Source organism: Urocampus carinirostris, chromosome 2 (genome assembly GCF_059441175.1).
Source record: "Urocampus carinirostris isolate Australia breed hairy pipefish chromosome 2, RoL_Ucar_1.0, whole genome shotgun sequence".
NCBI classification, from domain to species: domain Eukaryota; kingdom Metazoa; phylum Chordata; class Actinopteri; order Syngnathiformes; family Syngnathidae; genus Urocampus; species Urocampus carinirostris.
The window spans coordinates 2,546,547-2,564,056 of NC_142350.1; the positions used below are offsets into that span (position 1 = coordinate 2,546,547).

At 37.1% G+C, this 17,510-nt stretch overlaps 2 protein-coding genes across 8 annotated transcripts in view; both read left to right on the forward strand.

The window, feature by feature from the left end:
- Positions 1-229: 229 nt before the first annotated feature.
- gtf2h4 (general transcription factor IIH, polypeptide 4) lies at positions 230-13,345 on the forward strand. Of its 2 annotated transcripts, XM_088327739.1 has the most exons (16): positions 230-411; positions 3,136-3,231; positions 3,333-3,469; positions 3,912-4,030; positions 4,114-4,218; positions 5,879-6,010; positions 6,994-7,182; positions 7,239-7,347; positions 8,687-8,755; positions 8,826-8,909; positions 9,931-10,075; positions 10,151-10,281; positions 11,295-11,342; positions 11,407-11,485; positions 13,000-13,061; positions 13,149-13,345. In XM_088327739.1, exons 4-16 carry the CDS (start codon positions 3,915-3,917, stop codon positions 13,257-13,259), a joined length of 1,380 nt encoding a protein of 459 aa, XP_088183865.1. In that variant the 5' UTR covers positions 230-411; positions 3,136-3,231; positions 3,333-3,469; positions 3,912-3,914; the 3' UTR covers positions 13,260-13,345. The 2 variants fall into 2 exon arrangements, with proteins under 2 accessions (XP_088183865.1, XP_088183867.1); XM_088327741.1 differs by lacking the exon at positions 3,136-3,231.
- A 2,092-nt stretch (positions 13,346-15,437) lies between these two features.
- Positions 15,438-17,510, forward strand: part of gabbr1b (gamma-aminobutyric acid (GABA) B receptor, 1b) — a 45,310-nt gene continuing 43,237 nt past the window's right edge. For 5 of the 6 annotated variants that reach the window (XR_015849691.1, XR_015849692.1, XM_088328327.1 and 2 more), the window contains exon 1: positions 15,438-15,540. The gene's annotated coding sequence lies outside the window, so the exon portion shown is untranslated. The remainder of the gene's footprint in view (positions 15,541-17,510) is intronic. The other variant, XM_088328329.1, reaches the window with a different exon arrangement.

Here is a 17,510-nt window from a genome sequence, read left to right on the forward strand (position 1 = left end):
TCGGTTGGTTTGGACACATGAAGAGGAAGAATGAGGAACGAATGTTGAAGAGGATCTACAGAGCAGAAGTAAATGGAAGGTGATGGATGGATTTCATGACTGTACGTCGCTGCAATAAAAACTATTCTGAATTGTTTTTGCAAGTCTAAGTAGTCCTTAAAATTGTCGCTAGGTGACAGCAGTGTTTCCTTCAAGTGCAACGATTACAGCGAAGAAGGACGATAGCCAATCGGCGCGCGGAACAATCGTCACATGACCCGGTAGCGCCGGCCAGCAACAATAGACCAGAGAAACACATACTGTACAGTATTAACAAAACTAGAAACAATTTCGAAAGAATATAAGATAAAAATGTAGATTTCATATTCACCTTTTGTTACTTTAAACGAAGAACAACAGACAAGTTGCCCGGTAAATAAAAACAAAGTCTTATTTTGTTTTTTTTCCATGATTGTTTAACCCTCCTGTTGTCGTCGGGTCAAAATGATCTGATACCGCTTTGTTAAAAACCCAGAAAAAATCCACTAAATGAGATTTTATTTAACTTTAATTTGACTTGGACCTAGCAGTAGAATTTTATTTGTTTTTCAAATTCACATCTTCCTGTAATCTTTGTTTGCTCATTCAATGCCGGACCTTTTTCTGAAATGGGAAAAGTGGATGCCAGACAATTTTTTTTGCAATTTTTGACTGGTTTTGGAAATTCTACAGAAAATGTAGGCCTGTAGCTATATGGGAATTGAACATTTCAAAAGAAAGCTTGAACCCTCATCTTTCATTAGAAATAACTATGTTTTTAGCTTTTACCATTGTTTGGCAGTTGAAAATTCTTGCTTAGAAATACTTGTTCCCAAGAAGACTTCTAAAAAGAACAGCTTTTTGTAAAAGAAAGCAATTCAAGCAAAACTTTCCTTCTGTGCTTTTTTTTTTTTTTTGCATTTGTGATACCCCCAATACAGTTGCATGCGAAACTATATGGCCCCCTTGAACTTTGTGACCTTTTGCCACATTTCAGACCTCAAACATCAATATATAAAACTATAATTTCTTGTGAAGCTTCAACAATAAGTGGGACAAAATCGTCAAGTGGAACACACTTTATTGGATATTTTAAACCTTTTTAACAAATAAAAAAACGAAAAAGTGGGTGTGCAAAATTATTCAGCCCCTTTACTATCAGTGCAGCAAACTCTGTCTAGAAGTTCAGTGAGGATCTCTGAATGATTCAATGTTGATCTAAAGGACTAACGATGATAAATGGAATCCACCTGTGTGTAATCAAGTCTTTGTATGAATGCACCTGCACTGTGATAGTCTCGGATGTCTGAGAGCTTTATGAAGAACGAGGAACACACCAGGCAGGTCCGAGATACTGTTGTTGGGGATGTTTAAAGCTGGATTTGCATACAAAAAGATTTCCCAAACTTTTAACATCCCAAGGACCACTGTACAAGCAATAATATTGAAGTGAAAGGAGTATCAGACCACTGCAAATCTATCAAAACTGGGCCGTCCCCCTAAACTTTCAGCTCATATAAGGAGAAATCTGATCAAGGATGCAGCCAAGAGTTCCCATAATCACTCTGGATGAACTGCAGAGGTCTATGGCTGAGGTGGGAGAATGGCAAGAAGGAAGCCGGTTCTTAAAGGTATCCATAAAAAGTGTCGTTTAAAGTTTTCCACAAGTCACCTGGGAGATACACCAAACATGTGGAAGAAGGTGCTCTGGTCAGATGAGACCAAAATCGAACTTTTGGCAACAATGCGAGATGTTATGTTTGGCGTAAAAGCAGCACAGCTCATCACCCTCAACACACCATCCCCACAATCAAACATGGTGCTCGCAGCATCATGGTTGGGCCTGCTTTTCTTCAGCAGGGACACGGAAGATGGTTAAAATTAATGGGAAGATGGATGGAGCCAAATACAGGACCATTCTGGAAGAAAACCTGATTGAGTCTGCAAAAGACCTGAGACTGGGACGCAGAATTGTCTTCCTACAAGACAATGATCCAAAACATAAAGCAAAAGCTACAATGGAATGGTTCAACAAAAAACATATAAAGGTTTTAGAATGGCCAAGTCAAAGTCCAGACCTCAATCCAATTGAGAATCTGTGGAAAGAACTGAAAACTGCTGTTCACAAATGCTTTCCATCCAACCTCACTGAATTCAAGCTGTTTTGAAAGGAGGAATGGGCAAAAATATCAGTTTCTCGATGTGCAAAACTGATAGAGACATATCCCAAGCGACTTGCAGCAAAAGGTGGCGCTACAAAGTAACTCAATGGGGCTGAATAATTTTGCACACCCACTTTTTCCTTTATTTGTTAAAAAAGTTTAAAATATCCAATAAAGTATGTTCCACATCATGATTGTGTCCCACTTATTGTTGATGCTTCTCAAGAAATTACAGTTTTATATCTTTATGTTTGAAGGCTGAAATGTGGCAAAAGGTCACAAAGTTCAAGGGGGCCAAATAGTTTCGCAAGCCACTGTATCTAAACCAGGGGCCCTCGCTTGCGGCCCGGGGACCAATTGCGGCCTCCAAGATGATTGTTTGAGGCCCCCGCCTTAATAGGAGGGTTTAGAGGAACAGTGTGTGTTATTAAACACCTTGGTGGTAATAAAATATTAAAAAAGGAGCAAAAATACACAAGCTATGATATAAACATGCATGTTTGAAAATATTCATGGGCTGAGAAATGGACACCTATTTTATATAACATTATTAGCCTTACCTACATGAAGTTTACATAATTGTCCACCATATTGCTGCTACGGGTTCCTCAAAAAACCCCAAAACTTTGCGAAAGGCTGGCCCCAAAAAGGGGGAGAACATTTATGCATTTTGGGCACCCTGAGTCCCCGTAGTTTGTATTTTTTTGTTGTGCTTTTAAGCAGTTGTTTTTTGTTACACCACACAATATAACACCCATCTATTTTCTGCACCGCTTATCCTCACTAGGGTCGCACGTATACAACAAGATCTAGTGGTCAAATATACACTGTCCTTTTAATTCAAGTGCAGCTGATCCAAGTCGTATTCATTTATTACCAATTGATTGATTAATTTTCAAATTAATTCTTGATATGTTTTTTTATTTTTGGGATCTTTTTTCTTGTGGAAAACCAGATTTGTCCCAACCTCAACCAGACCCTAGCTCCAGCAGCACCAAAGAAAATTGAGATTGAGAGTCCTGATCTAAACAGTGCTTTCCATAAATAAAAGGTCCGTTTGTTTGCAAAACAATTTTTTTTGCAGGAACACTGAACTTGTGCATGATTGATGCATGAACTTTGGGAGAACTTTTAATTGTCTGATGTTTCCAGTGACATGATCACACGATTTTGGTCACCATGACGATGGCGATTCTTCCGGTGTACACGAAACATCATCACTCTCTGACCCAACGATGATAATGATGCGACTTTCTCTTCTTTTTTTTTTTTAACAAAGAAAACAACTGGTGAGTCAACTAATCCATATTTTCTCTTCTCACCACACCGCTTCAGGATGCTCATTTGCCATGTGGGGTCGCCCAAAAACACTCATTCGCCGGAAAAGGGAAAAAAGACTAGAAAGTGGGGGCTCCCTAAATTTGTGGACAAAGATCTGATCAAAGCCACTCCTGCCACATATTAGTGATTTGTTTTACTGAAACAATTCCCAGATGCTTGATACTTAGTGATGAGCAGCGCCACACCCTTTATAATATATATTTTTCTAAATAAAACAAGAAAAATTTAGTTTTGCGTTTTGGCACTCAGGGACAATGATTCTGCAAATGTATTTATGTGTTATGGCATTGAATGAGAAAAAAAAAAAAGTCCTAAATGTTCCTTAAAATTAGGACAGCACGACGGTTAATCGAGCTAGTTTTATTGATTTTTTTTTTCCTGTAATTTAAGAAAATGAAGCTGCGAGTCCAGCTTCAGTGCAAGAATTTGCATGAATATTTGAGAGAACTGAGCCCAGAAATTTTGGACAGACTTTACAATCACCCGGCGACATGTTTGGCTGTTTTCAGGTAAAATGACGCCATTCTGCTTTCCTGGTGACGTCAAAATGATTTTGATGATGTCATGATAATGTTTTGACCCGTTTTGGCAGGGAACTTCCATCTTTGGGCCAAAACTATGTGATGAGGATGCTGTTCCTGGATCAGCCTCTACCGCAGGTGGCGGTGGCCTTGTGGGTCAATAAGGAAAGCCAAAAGTCAGTGGAAGATACGTAGGAATAGATCGAAAATGAATAAATAGCTACAAATATATGCCATAGGAATTAGAGGAACTTTTCAATAAATCACATTAACCTAAATATATGATATCAATGCAATGTATTTGTTCATTTATGCATTTTGTCATTTATTTTATCATGTATTTTGTCACAACAAAATGTTATTCAAATGAGGAAGCGGGTCAAACTGGCTGTTTTTTTAACCTATTGGTTAATCAGTGATGAACTATTGGCGCACTCTTCAGTCAACCAATAGGTGAAAAGCTGAGCCAGTTTGGCCCACCCATTTATTTGAGTAACATTTTGTTTAGACAAAACACACGACAAAATGAATAACAAAATAGATGACAATTTTCAAATCAAAGTAAATGACAAAGGGCCAAATACACAACAAAATACATATATGAAAAAAAACCTGACAAATTACAAGGTCGATGACCAAATACATGACAAAATAAATGAGAAAATTCACCACGAAAAATGACAACATCGCTGATAAAAAAAAGACAGAATACACAACAAAATGAAGGACATAATATATGACATAGTATATGCCAAAGTACATGAAAAATACCTAAAACAAACTACAAAATAGATGATGAAATGCAAAACTAAATAAGCGACAAAGCACAGGACAAAATTCTTCGGAAAAATCCATGACAAAATAAATTACAAAATACACCACAATAAACGAATATAACAAGATAAATGACAAAATACACAACAAAGTACATGACAAAATACAGGACAGATTAAAACGAAAAAGCACATGACAAGAAAAAAATACAGAACAAAATAATGACATCATACGCAACAAAATACTCAACCAAATACTTGACGAAAAAAATGACCAAATAGATAATGAGATAAATAGATGACGAAATAAATACTGAATGAAATAAATGAAAAAAATATATAAATGACAAAATACACAACAATTAAATTCTGAAATAAATGGCACAATACACAACAGAATAAATACTTGTATACACGACTTGATACATGACAAAATATACACAATAAAATAAATACTGAAATAAAAAAAAGACAAAATATATGACAACATTAATAAATGACAAAATACACAACAAAAGAAATACTGAAATGAATAAAAGACAGAATATATGACTAAATATATGAATGACAAGATACACAGCAAAATAAATACAGAAACAAATGATGACAATATACACGACAAAAAAAAGAAAATCAATGACAAAATACACAGAAAAATAAATACTGAAATAAATATATGACAAAATACTCAACAAAATATACACAACAAGATAAATACTGAAATGGATAAATGACACAATACATGAGAAATTATACAAATGCCGAAATATATAAAAAAACAAATGAAATACATGACAGAATGTGCAACAAAATATGCGTCAAAATCTGGGTCAAAATACGCAACTAAATATACAACAAAATAAATACAGAAATAAATTAATGACTTGACCTGATTAATGTCATATTATTAGGTATGAACTGATTAATTTACGTGTCAATTTATTCCTATGACATATATTTGTGGCTTTTTATTTATTCCTATATTTATTTTTACATATGGCCGTAGCGCTCCTCCATAGAAGCAAGTTTCTTGGTGAATATTTTTTTATTTTTGACATTGCAGGAATCACGACGATTGCGTTTCAGTCCTGGCCGGCCTTCGTCTCTGGCACAGTCAGCAGCTGCAAGGCGGGCTTCAAGGTTACATCCTCAACGTCATTTTCAAGGACAACTTGAGGATCGCGCTGCTAGGAGGGTACGCTAGCTAGCAAACCATTTTTTTTCAATACACCATAAATTCCATGATACTTTTTTTGCTATGTTTTAAACTCTAGCATTTTATACGGTGCGGCTTATTCATGTTTTTTTCCGTCAAAAACGACGAGCTACTCTTTTCACAATGCCGTTACGTCTGAAAACATTTTAGACGCCCTCCTAAAGGGAAAAATGAGTCCATGTTTTTGCCAGCTGTATTAATATAATACATAACTGGACCCTACTAGTTTCAGTATTTTTTACTAACTCACCTTGTAACACGACCAAAAACACAAGCAAAAGTTCTTCCCAAAAAAATAATCAAAAAGCAACCCCAAAAAATGTACCAAAAACACCAAAAGTGTTAAAAAATAAATAAATAAATAACTAAAAATTAACTGTTTGCAATTCGATTTCAACAAATTTAGACACAGATTCTCTAAAAAAAAATACAAAAAGAAAATACAAATTAAAACAAGTAAAACAAAAAGCAAAATATCAGCAGTCTTTAAGATTGAATGCACTTAGCTTCGGTGCAATCAATATCATTTAAATAAGTCCAAATTTGGCTTATTTTTCTTCTCTCAACACATACTATATTTTCTTACATTTTTGTCTTCCGTATGGAGCACCAGTATAACCCAACACCTATTTCCGTTTGTAAACAAGTTGGACGAAGCCAAGTTGTGCGTGCATTGTTGAAGCAGAATGGCAGAATTCATGTCAGTTGATAGCCCATTAAAACAAAAACATCGTTGTTTATATATAGGAACCGCTAAAAAAAGCACAAAGTATGTGCTAGCAGCAAGATAGCGACTCTATTTTAGTCATCTAAGTCAACCCAAAAGTTTCTTTGATCGTTGCTGGATTTCTTAATTTGAAGGTACTGAAAATATTGAAAAATTAGCCTTGAAAGTGCTTGAATTTGGCCATGAAAAAGGTGTTCTAACCATGTCTGTAATTGACTGTTCTGATCCCTAAAAGGGGCCAGGCATGGGCGGACGAGGGCAGCAGCAGCCTGGGGCCCGACCGACACGCTCGGGATATCGCTAGCTTGGACTGCTACGCTAGTGAGCGCTGGGAAGTCATTTTGCACTTCATGGTGGGTTCGCCCAGCGCTGCCGTCAGCCAAGACCTGGCCCAACTTCTCACCCAGGCCGGACTCATGAAAAGGTGAGCAAGAAACGCCGCAAAAAAATCCTAGATGTGTCACTTCCTGTTATCTCCAGCGAGGCAGGGGAGGCCCCATCCATAACCTCGGCCGGATTCCAGTTCCTCCTGCTGGACACGGCGTCCCAGTTGTGGTACTTCACCCTGCAGTACCTGAAAAGTGCTCAGGTATCCTCTCCTTAGTATCGCTCGAAAAGAATCTAGTGTCTGTGATAAGTTTACACTCAAAATAACAGCATCAATGAGATTTTAACTCTTACGGATAACTGGAGAGGAATGTACAAAACTCTCAAGATGTACAATTTACAGCCCAAAGGACCAAGTGTCAAGTTTCTACTTAAAATAAGAAGAGAAGACATCAATGACTTTTGACCCTTCAAGAAGAACAGGAGAGGAGTTTACAAATCCTTTAAGATCTCCAATAAATATCAATAGATTTTGAACAGGAGAGAACCATGTAAACCTAATGCCGAACCAAATTATGTCACTGGTTCAAATCTAGTTCAAAGGACCAATTGTTAAGGTTAGAGTTTAACAGACACCTCAAATAAGGAGTGTAGAGCTCAATGAATTTTGAGCTTCCCAGAAAAACAGAGGAGGACTGTAAAAAAAAACAAAAAAAACCTCAAGATGTTCAATATCCAGCTTGAAGGACTAGATAAGTTTATAATTTAACAGACACCTAAATCAAAGAGAGAAGACACCAAGATTTTTCCCCCAACTTATAAGAAAAACAGGAGAGGACTGTACAAACCTAATACTAAATTACATAGGGACACTGGCTTAAATCCAGTTCGAAGGACCAATTGTCAAGTTCATAATCAAACAGATACTTAAAAAAAGGAGAGAAGACATCAATTAATTGTATGATGTCAAAAGGAAAAGGGAAGGAATGTACAAAGCCTTCAAGATGTTCAATCTGGGTAAGGGGAGCAGTTGTTGACTTTAAAGTTTAAAAAAAGGAAAAAAAAGACACCAGGAATTATCTTTTTCAACCTGTCAGAGGAAAAGGAGAGGATTGAACAAACCTAATGCCAACACTAATTAGCCAACTGGTTTGAATCAGGTTTGAAGGACTAATTATTAATTTATAGTTTTATACACCCTTAAAATGGGGGAGAAGGGGAGAAGACATCAATGAATTTTGATCTCGAAAGGAGAACAAGAGAGGACTGTACAAAAATACATCACAATGTCTTTATCAATGACAAGATAGACAATTCAATTTAATTATTTAGTTTATAGTCAAACACCCTTAAACAAGAAGAGAAGACATCAATAAATTTTGAGCTTGTAAGGAGTACAAGAGGGTACTGTACAAAACCCACAAGATGTTCAATACTCCACTTGAAGGACTTATCAAGTTTGAAGTTTAACAGACACTTCAAACAAGGAGATAAGAGAAAAATCTCATTGTAAAACACAACTACATTCTTATTTCAAAGCAAGCAGAATTTAAAATATTTTATTGTGTTTTTAACTGTGTTTTTTTTTCTTTTTCTGGCAGTCGAGAGGAATGGACCTGGTGGAGATTTTGTCGTTTTTGTTCCAGCTGAGTTTCTCCACCTTAGGCAGAGTGAGTGCCCCGTCGATTTTCTCTAACATGTTTTCACACTGATATTTTTATTTTTATTTTCTGTGGACAGGATTACTCTGTGGAGGGCATGAGTGAATCCTTACTGACTTTCCTGCAGCACCTTCGTGAGTTCGGATTAGTCTTTCAGAGAAAGGTGGGCAATAGTGATGGGAATTTTGGCTCTTTTTAGAAAAGCGGCTCCTTCAACTCGGTTCACTGAAAAGAGCCATCTGATCGGCTCCCAAACGGTTCTCCAGATTTTTTTAGTTTTTAACCAATAATACCAATAATAATATAACATTATGCACCAAATAAATTCATTTCGAAACATATTATTATACTCTATTATAATAGTGTTTATTGTTTGATTTTTTTACCTCAATTAAACCTTCAAATTGTTTATACTAAGCATGCCAGACAGACAAAGAAAGAATTATATAGAAAGGGACAGAGACAAAGAACGAGATAGAAAAACGGAGAAAAAGCTGGAAGGAGAGTGAAGTGAATGAGAGGACAAGATAACGATGGAGAAATAAAGAGTGAGAATGACAGAAAACGAAAGAGATCAAGATTGAAATAGAGAGAGAAAAAAGAAGAAAAAGTTAGAGAAAGACACCGAAAGAGAAAGAAAAAAATAAGGAAAAATGGGGAAAGAGATGTAAAAAAAAAAAGTTGAGAGAAGGAAAGAAACAGAAAAATAAAAAAGCAAAGGAGGGAAAGATAGAAAAAAGGGAGAGAGAGCAGATGAGAAAGATAGAGGGAGGAAAAGAAAGAAAAGACAGATTAAAAATGATTTGAGAATGAAATAGTTATAGAGAATAAAAAAGAGAGGCAAATAATTGTGAAGAAGAGAGAAAGAAAGAGGGAAAAACAGGAAGTAAATAGAGAGAAAAAAGGGAGAGAGAATGAAAGAGTGAGAGAGAGAAGGAAGGACTGGGAGAAGGAAGAGAAAAGAGAGAAGTTAAAAGTGAGAGCGATGGAAAGAGTGAGAGCAAAGGATAAAGTGAGAGAAAGAAAGCGAGAGAGCAAAAGAGAGCATTCCGAAGGGAGCTGTCTCCCTTATTGATGGAGGGCCTTGTTCACTTCTTCGAGCCATTTCGTTCACAACACAACCAGCACTAGTGAGCTGCATCGGTTAAAATTTTCTGGAATTAGTGCAAATGTCTACTTTGTAGAGGAAATCTCGGCGTTTTTATCCCACCCGACTGGCCATCAGCTTGGCGGCGGGTGTGAGCGGAAACTCCTCCTCCTTATCTTCGGGCAACGGTGAGCCGGGCTACATCGTAGTAGAAACCAACTACCGCATCTACGCCTACACCAGTACGTCTGGAAAGCAATTTCCGATAGCAGGTGCCGCTTGAACACTTGCTCTCTAATTTTGGCTTTTGTGGGCAGACTCGGAGCTGCAAGTTTCCCTGGTGGCACTGTTCAGCGAGATGTTGTACCGCTTTTCCAACGTGGTGGTGGCGCAAGTGACACGGGAGTCGGTGCAGCAGGCTATCGCTAACGGCATCACCGCGCAACAGGTATGGCTAACGCAGCTGTATGATTGGATGGACACTTAAAAGAGGAAAACACAAAAAGGAGTAAAAAAGGAAAATGAAAAAGACAGAAAAGGGAGTAAATCAAAGAAAAAAGGAAAACAAGACATGGGACAAGGGGGGAGAAAATGAAGTATATGAAAGACGAGGAAAAGAAAAAAGGTAAAATGGGGGAAAGAAAAAGGAGTATAAAACAAATGGGAAAAGAGGGGGGAAAGAGAACATGTAAAAAAAGGGAAAGGAAAAAGGAGTTAAAAAAAGAAAAAAGTAAAAAAAAAGAAAATGGAGTAGTAAAGGAAAAGCAAAAAAGAGAGAAAAAGTACACAAAAGTAAAAACAAAAACATAATAATAGAAAAAAATGAAAAGATAAGGGAAAATGGGCGGGAGAAAAAAATTGTAAAAGAAAAACAAGAAAAATGAGTCAAAACTAAATACATGGAAAATAACAGGAAAAAGGAGAGGAGAAAGACCAAAAAAGGGGAAAGAGAGTAATAAAAAAGGTAAAAAGAAAAAAAAGATTAGGGAAAAAGGAAGAAAAAAACAAAAAAGGTAAAGAAAAAGAAAAATGCGGTTGAACAAGTGAAAAGGGAGAAAAAAGAAAAGCAAAAATGGGTTTTAAAAAAAGGGGTGACAAAAAAAGGGGAAGAAACATGACACTAATGAAAAGAAAAAAAAGAATAAAAAGGAGGAAAAGAAAAGAATAAAGGAGTAAAAACTGAAATAGGAAAAAAAGATGGAAAAGAAAAAATGACTTAAAGAGGGGGGAGGAAAAAAGAGGATTAGAAAAAAAGAAAATGGGTAAAAGGAAAGCATTAAAAATACTCGTCAAATAACATGACAAATGATGTGACAAAAAAACGCAAAACTACACAAAAGGTACAAAACTTAACAAAAATAAAATAGCAAAGTAAATAAAACACAAAATGATTGTCAAAAAAAATGACAAAATGCCCACTAAAATACATGCCTTTGAGTGACGTGCGGCACTGTTTTTCAGATACTTCACTTCCTGAGGAGCCGAGCGCACCCGGTTATGCTGAAGCAGGTGCGTTTGGCTTAGCGTTCCGTTAGCAATGGCGATTTAGCATAACATGCTAACTGTGCCGCAGACGCCGGTGTTGCCGCCAACAATCGCCGATCAGATCCGATTATGGGAACTAGAGAGAGATCGCTTGCAGTTCACAGAAGGTTAGTGATCCTATAGGGCACAGCTGTCAAACTCATTGGAGCTCGGGGCCACACGATAGAAAAAAAACCACTCTCACAGGGGCCGGACTAGAAGATTAAAAAGAAGAGCGAGGAAGAGGAGAGAAAAAGATTAAGAGGGAGAAAAAGAGAAGAAAATAAAGGAAATAGAATGAAAGAGAAAAAGAGCAAAAGACAGAGAGGGATGGAAAGAGATGAAGAAAGGGAGAAAAAGAAGGAAAGTGCAAGAGAAAAAGAGGGACAGGTAAAAGAGAAAGAGAATAAAGAAAGGAAGAAAGAAAAGTGGAGATGGAATGAAAGAAAGAGAAAAAGCATGGGAAAAGAGAAATAAATTGAGAGAGGCAGAGAGAGATAGAAAAAGAAAGACAGAAAGAGAAAGAAAAGGAGTGGGGAAAAGAGGAAAAAAGGAAGAGAAAAGAGAGAGAAAGAGAAAAAACAAAAGAGAGAAACTAGAGAGAAAGGTGGCAGAGAAAGACTAATAACTAAATACACAAAACATACATGACAAAATACACGATAAAGTAAGCGCCAATATACACATCAAAGTAATATAAAAAATACACAACAAAGTAATGCCAAACCACATAACAAAATAAATACTTACATAGATAACAAAATGCACAATAAAAAAAACAAAACAAAACGCAATCAGTAACATGATCTGAATACCATAACATCGCAGTAATGTAACCTGAAATGCAATGGCAAAGCCACCAGAGAGCAGTGTCAATGTCATTTTTAGGCAGACTTGTTGAGAAACACGGTAACAATTTCATGCATGGATTTCAAGCACCCGTACAAACCTCGTCAGTAACTGTCTGTTTCCTTTTTTGACATTGATAACAAACACATTTCTGCTAACTGTTGAATACACCTATCCAAGTTAGAGTATCATTTTGTGTGGTCATTAACTGCCCTTGAGACTTCTTGTGATTAAGGGGGTCACAAATAATCATGACTTGACTTGAAACAACAAAACAAATAAATGACAAAGTTTACAACAAAATACACGTCAAAACACACAACAAAATAAATGAAAGATTAATGAAAAAGTACATGATAAATACAGAAATGAAGGGTTAAAAATACTGAAATGAATAAATGACAAGTAAATGACAAAATGCATTAATAAACGAGTAATTTGTCTGTGTTAAGGTACGGTAATGTGTGATTTACTTTTGTGTTCATTTAATTTGATGACATATATTACCTATTCATTTGTTTCTACATTATTTAATCACAATATACAAATTATATATACTATACACATTATTGTACATATTATACACAAATTACATATTATATACAATGTACATATTATACATAATATAATAGTATATAATGTTATGATAATATATTGTAATGGTGCTGGATTGCTCCTCATTACTTACCTGCCTGTGTACGTTTGTTTATTTTTTTATTTTAATTCGATTTCAATTTTGTGACAGTTTTGGTCGGGCGAAGTATTGCAGTTTTCTACCTTTGCCTCCTTACAGGTGTTCTGTACAACCAATTCCTGTCCCAAAACGACTTTGAGGTGCTGCGGGACCGAGCTCAGGTTGGACTTCGTTTCGCCGGCTGCGCTCCTTTTTTGACTCTGTCCCTTTCTGTTACGATTTTTGTTTTTTTTTTGTGTGTGTGGCAGGGCCTGGACTGCCTGGTGTGGCAAGACCCGGCACATCGGGTGATGGTGGTGACGCCGCACGGGCACAGCCAAGTCAAAAAGTTCTGGAAACAGCAGAAGTCGCACGCGTAGTCGAGCGGGTGGTGCTGCATAGCGTGCGCGCTTTGCCCACGTGAAAACGTGGCGCTACAAAATAAATGAATGTGTTCTAAGGAGAACAGGAGAGGAGTACTTTTTACTTTAATTGACTTGATAAAAAATGCTGTGTGTATTACTTGTATGAGTATGGATGTAAAGAGAGGACTGTATGAGGAGTGTTATTGTGCCGACTGTGTTGTACGGTGCAGTGACTTGGAGCCTGAATGCAGATTTGAGAAGGGAATTAAATGTTTTTGAAATTAAGTGTTTGAGGAGTATATTACGAGTGACAAGATTGGATAGATTGAGAAAAGGAATTGTGAGAGACAGAGCTGGAGTATTAGTGGAACTGAACAAGCGTGTGGATAAGAGAGTATTCGGTTGGTTTGGACACATGGAGAGGATGGATGAGGAGCGAATGTTGAAGAGGATCTACAGAGCAGAAGTTAATGAAGACAAAGAGGAAGGCCGTGATTGGCACGGATGGATGGTGTTATGAGTGAATTGCAAGAAAGAGGTCTACTGTAAATATAGTGGAAGCTACAGCTCTTGTTGGTGATAGGAATGAGTGAAGAGGTGTTGTGAAAGGATAGTGGGATGTTTGGACGTGTTGTAAGGGATGGGCAGGGCACCTGTATGATGCGGCAGGGATAAACCAGTGAAAGCTGTCGGGCCCTGCTGTTGAACAGAAGAGTGTGTTGTGTCACCCTGACCCGAGTGACATGGCCGCTTTAGTCTAGTCACATTTATTTATATAGCCCTTAATCACAAAAATGTCTCAAAGGACTGCACAGGATTACATTTACAAAATTACACAATTACCTGATCTTAAATGCAAACATTTATATGTTAATAAGAGAACCTTAAAGTCACATCTTAAGTGGACTGGGAGCCAGTGCAAGTTGGCCAATACAGGAGTAATATGCTCAAACTTTTTGGTCTTAGTCAAAAGTCTAGCTGCCGCATTTTGAACCAGCTGCAAACTTTTAATGCTAGACATCGGGAGACCAGAAAGCAATACATTACAGTAATCAAGCTGAGAAGTAATAAACGCATGAATTAAAACCTCTACATCTGATTGGGACAGCATCGAACGAATCTTCGCAATTTTACGGAGGTGGGAAAAAGTATCTATCTATCTATCTATCTATCTATCTAAAAGCTATTCTAGTAATATTTTTCACGTGTAACTGAAACGACAGATTAGGATCAAACATAACACCTAGATTTTTGACCGCTTTAGTATGTCCCGTTTCATCTGGAGGGACGAAAGCATGACCAACTAGGGTGCCGAGGTGCTTAACTTGTTTGGGTGTTTGGACATTTAGGTTGGCCATAGTCCAAAAATATTTGGGTGTGTTTTTTGCTACTTTTTCCCTTTTTCTATTTTCTTTGTTTTTGTATGTGTTTGCCTTGCTGTCAGTCACCCCTCTCAAGGGATATGACCAGGGTAGATAGCTAGTATTAGTTGACCGGTAAATGTCGCTGTACTGTGTCATGACACAGACAAGGGAAAAAAGAAAGAAAGAAAAAACGGAAAAAAAATAAAGAGTAAAAAAAGATACAGGAAAAAAACGAAAAGACAAAAAAAACAAAAGCAAGGAAAAAATAGAAAAGGGAAGAAAAGAATAGTGCAATAAATAAGAAAAAGGCAATGAAACAAGAAAAGACAAAAAAAGAATAGACAGGAAGAAAGAAAAAATAATCAAAAAGGAAAAAAAAACATGAGAAAAGAAAAACTCAAAGAAAAATAAATGAGAAGAGAAAAAAAACAAGAAAAAGGAAAAACGGCTAAAAAAGCAAGGAAATTAGAAAACAAAAGGAAGAAACGAAAAAAGAAAAGAAAAACACTAAAGAGAAATAAATAAAAGGAAAAAATAAATTAAAGAGAAGAAAAAAGGGACAGAAAATAAAAGCAAAAGTTAGTTCATGTATTTTTGCCTATTTTTTCAATATTGTTTCCAATATCAATATTCAAATCTATTTCAAATACAATATCCATATTACCCCAAATTAACTGGTGAATCTATAAAGGGACACAAATGTAATAACCTGATTCTTGTTTTTTCATTTATTTCTTAATTTTTACAGTGAATTGTATTTACTAAGCGGAGGTTTATGGTGACGTCACTGTGGAGCGCAAGGGATTGTGGGGTAGAGAGGGGGGGGGGGGATCGCACGCGCACAGCTGATTGATTGTGCGTGCGAACGTAAAGGAGTTGCCAGAAAAAAAGCGGCAAAAGCTTAGTTGTGCTTTCAAATTCTGCTTGGTGACGTAAGTAAAAATTTTGAAACGGCATCATTTTGGTGACGTCAGGCCACGCAGATTGCTGGGGTCTTTTATTGATAAGTAGTGTGCATGCGCCAGACCTAAACAGACCGGTACCGGTTCGTTGGTGGTTCGGTCCTGGCGATCAACAAGAAAGTGAGCGAAAATTTGAGCCCTGCCTGCTAATGGCTGTGCGCATGCGCATCAATCTGGGAACCTGGACAAACATTGGGAAATTAGTACTTGAGAGTTAACGCTCGTTTTCCTGGCTCAAGTCTAAATATAATTATTAGTTATTCTCTAATACAGAAATACTACGACAGATAAATTACAACACGAATACTACAAAAATATAACTACGGTGATATTACAAAAATACTAAAGAAGTTCTACAAAAATACTATTATATAAATGCTAAAAAATACTAGCAAATACGACAATGGAAATACTTTACCTTAAAAATATTCTTCCGAAATACTACAAATACATTAATATGGAAAGAGTCTAAAAATACTTTTACAGAACTACCACAAAAATACCACTAAATAATACTAGAATACAAAATACTACAAATATTTCGAAAGAAATTCTACAAAAATCTTACTATGGACATATTATGACAGGAATACATTAACAAAAATTACTTGCAGTAATGCTACAGAAACGCGATGGGAAGACTACAAAAACACAACTGAAGAAATTCTACTGAAATACCACTTCAGTAATATTAGTTCTATGGAAAAACTAGAAAATACTACCATAGAAATACTACAAAGATACTACCATGGAAATCCAAGAAAAATACTACAGAAATCTGAATGCAGAAATGATACAAAAATATAAAACTACAATAATACAATGGAATTGAATATCAAATATTATTTTGCTTGGCCAGCACGGCGGCGCAGTTTTTAGTGCGCGTGCGGCACAGTTCTGAGGTCATAAGATCGAACCTCCTTTGTGGAGTTTGCATGTTCTCATCGTGCTTGTGTGGGTTTCCTCCGGGCACTCCGGTTTCCTCCCACAGTCCAAAAACAAGCATGTGATGTTAATTGACTGGTCCAGTTGTCTGTCCCTGTGTGCCCTGCGACTGGCTGGCACCCGGTTCAGGGTGTCCCCTGCCCACTGCCCGAAGATAGCTGGGATGGGCTCCAGCACCCCCGCGACCCTACTGAGGATAAGCGGTGCTGATGATGGATGGATGGATATTATTTTGCTTTAATTGTGTTTTAGAAGGTTGTTTGGGCCAATCAGGGCAGGGTTAGTGCTGTTGCCATGCAAAAGTTTTTCAAGTGTTTCTTTCAGAGGGAATAGCAAGAAAAATTGCTGCTCTTTCTGTTTTTTTTTCTTTTTAGCCTAAAAAAGCTCTCTCATCCATCCATCCATTGTCTGCACCGCTTAGTAGGGTCGCAGGGGGTGCTGGAGCCCATCCCAGCTATCTTCGGGCAGTGGGCAGGGGACACCCTGAACTGGTTGCCAGCCAGTCGCAAGGCACACACAGACAGACAACTTACTCGCTCATTTACACCTATAGGAACGAATTGGACTGGCCACTTAATCTGACGTGCATGTTTTTGGAATGTGGGAGGAAACCCACGCAAGTGCAGGAAGAACATGCAAACTCTGCACAGGTAGGCTGGTTCCTGGATTTAAACCCATGACCTCAGAACTGTGCCGCCGACATGCTAACCACTCAGCTGCCGTGCCGCTTAAAAGCTCTGACTTAAATTCAAATTACTTCTCCATTTTCTGTTTTTATTATTTATTTTTTGCAAGAATAATCCCACATTTGAGTCAAAATTTGTGCTCTTTCTTTTATTTTCCTCACTTATTTTTTTCCCAAGAATAATCCGTCGTTTGAGTCTGAATTGATGCCCATTTTTCTTCCTTTTGGACCAATCAAATGAGAATTTGAATGTTTGCCCACTTTTGCAGTCTAAGAGAAATAAATAAAAGGAAAAAACAGTGCATCCGGA

Bases quoted from the DNA above. Each gene is read 5' to 3' on its own strand.
- gtf2h4 (XM_088327739.1), top strand. From the start codon at position 3,915: ATGAAGCTGCGAGTCCAGCTTCAGTGCAAGAATTTGCATGAATATTTG. The intron at 7,348-8,686 runs GTATCCTCTCCT...TTTTTCTGGCAG, and splicing joins AGTACCTGAAAAGTGCTCAG to TCGAGAGGAATGGACCTGGT. The intron at 13,062-13,148 runs GTTGGACTTCGT...TGTGTGTGGCAG, and splicing joins TGCTGCGGGACCGAGCTCAG to GGCCTGGACTGCCTGGTGTG.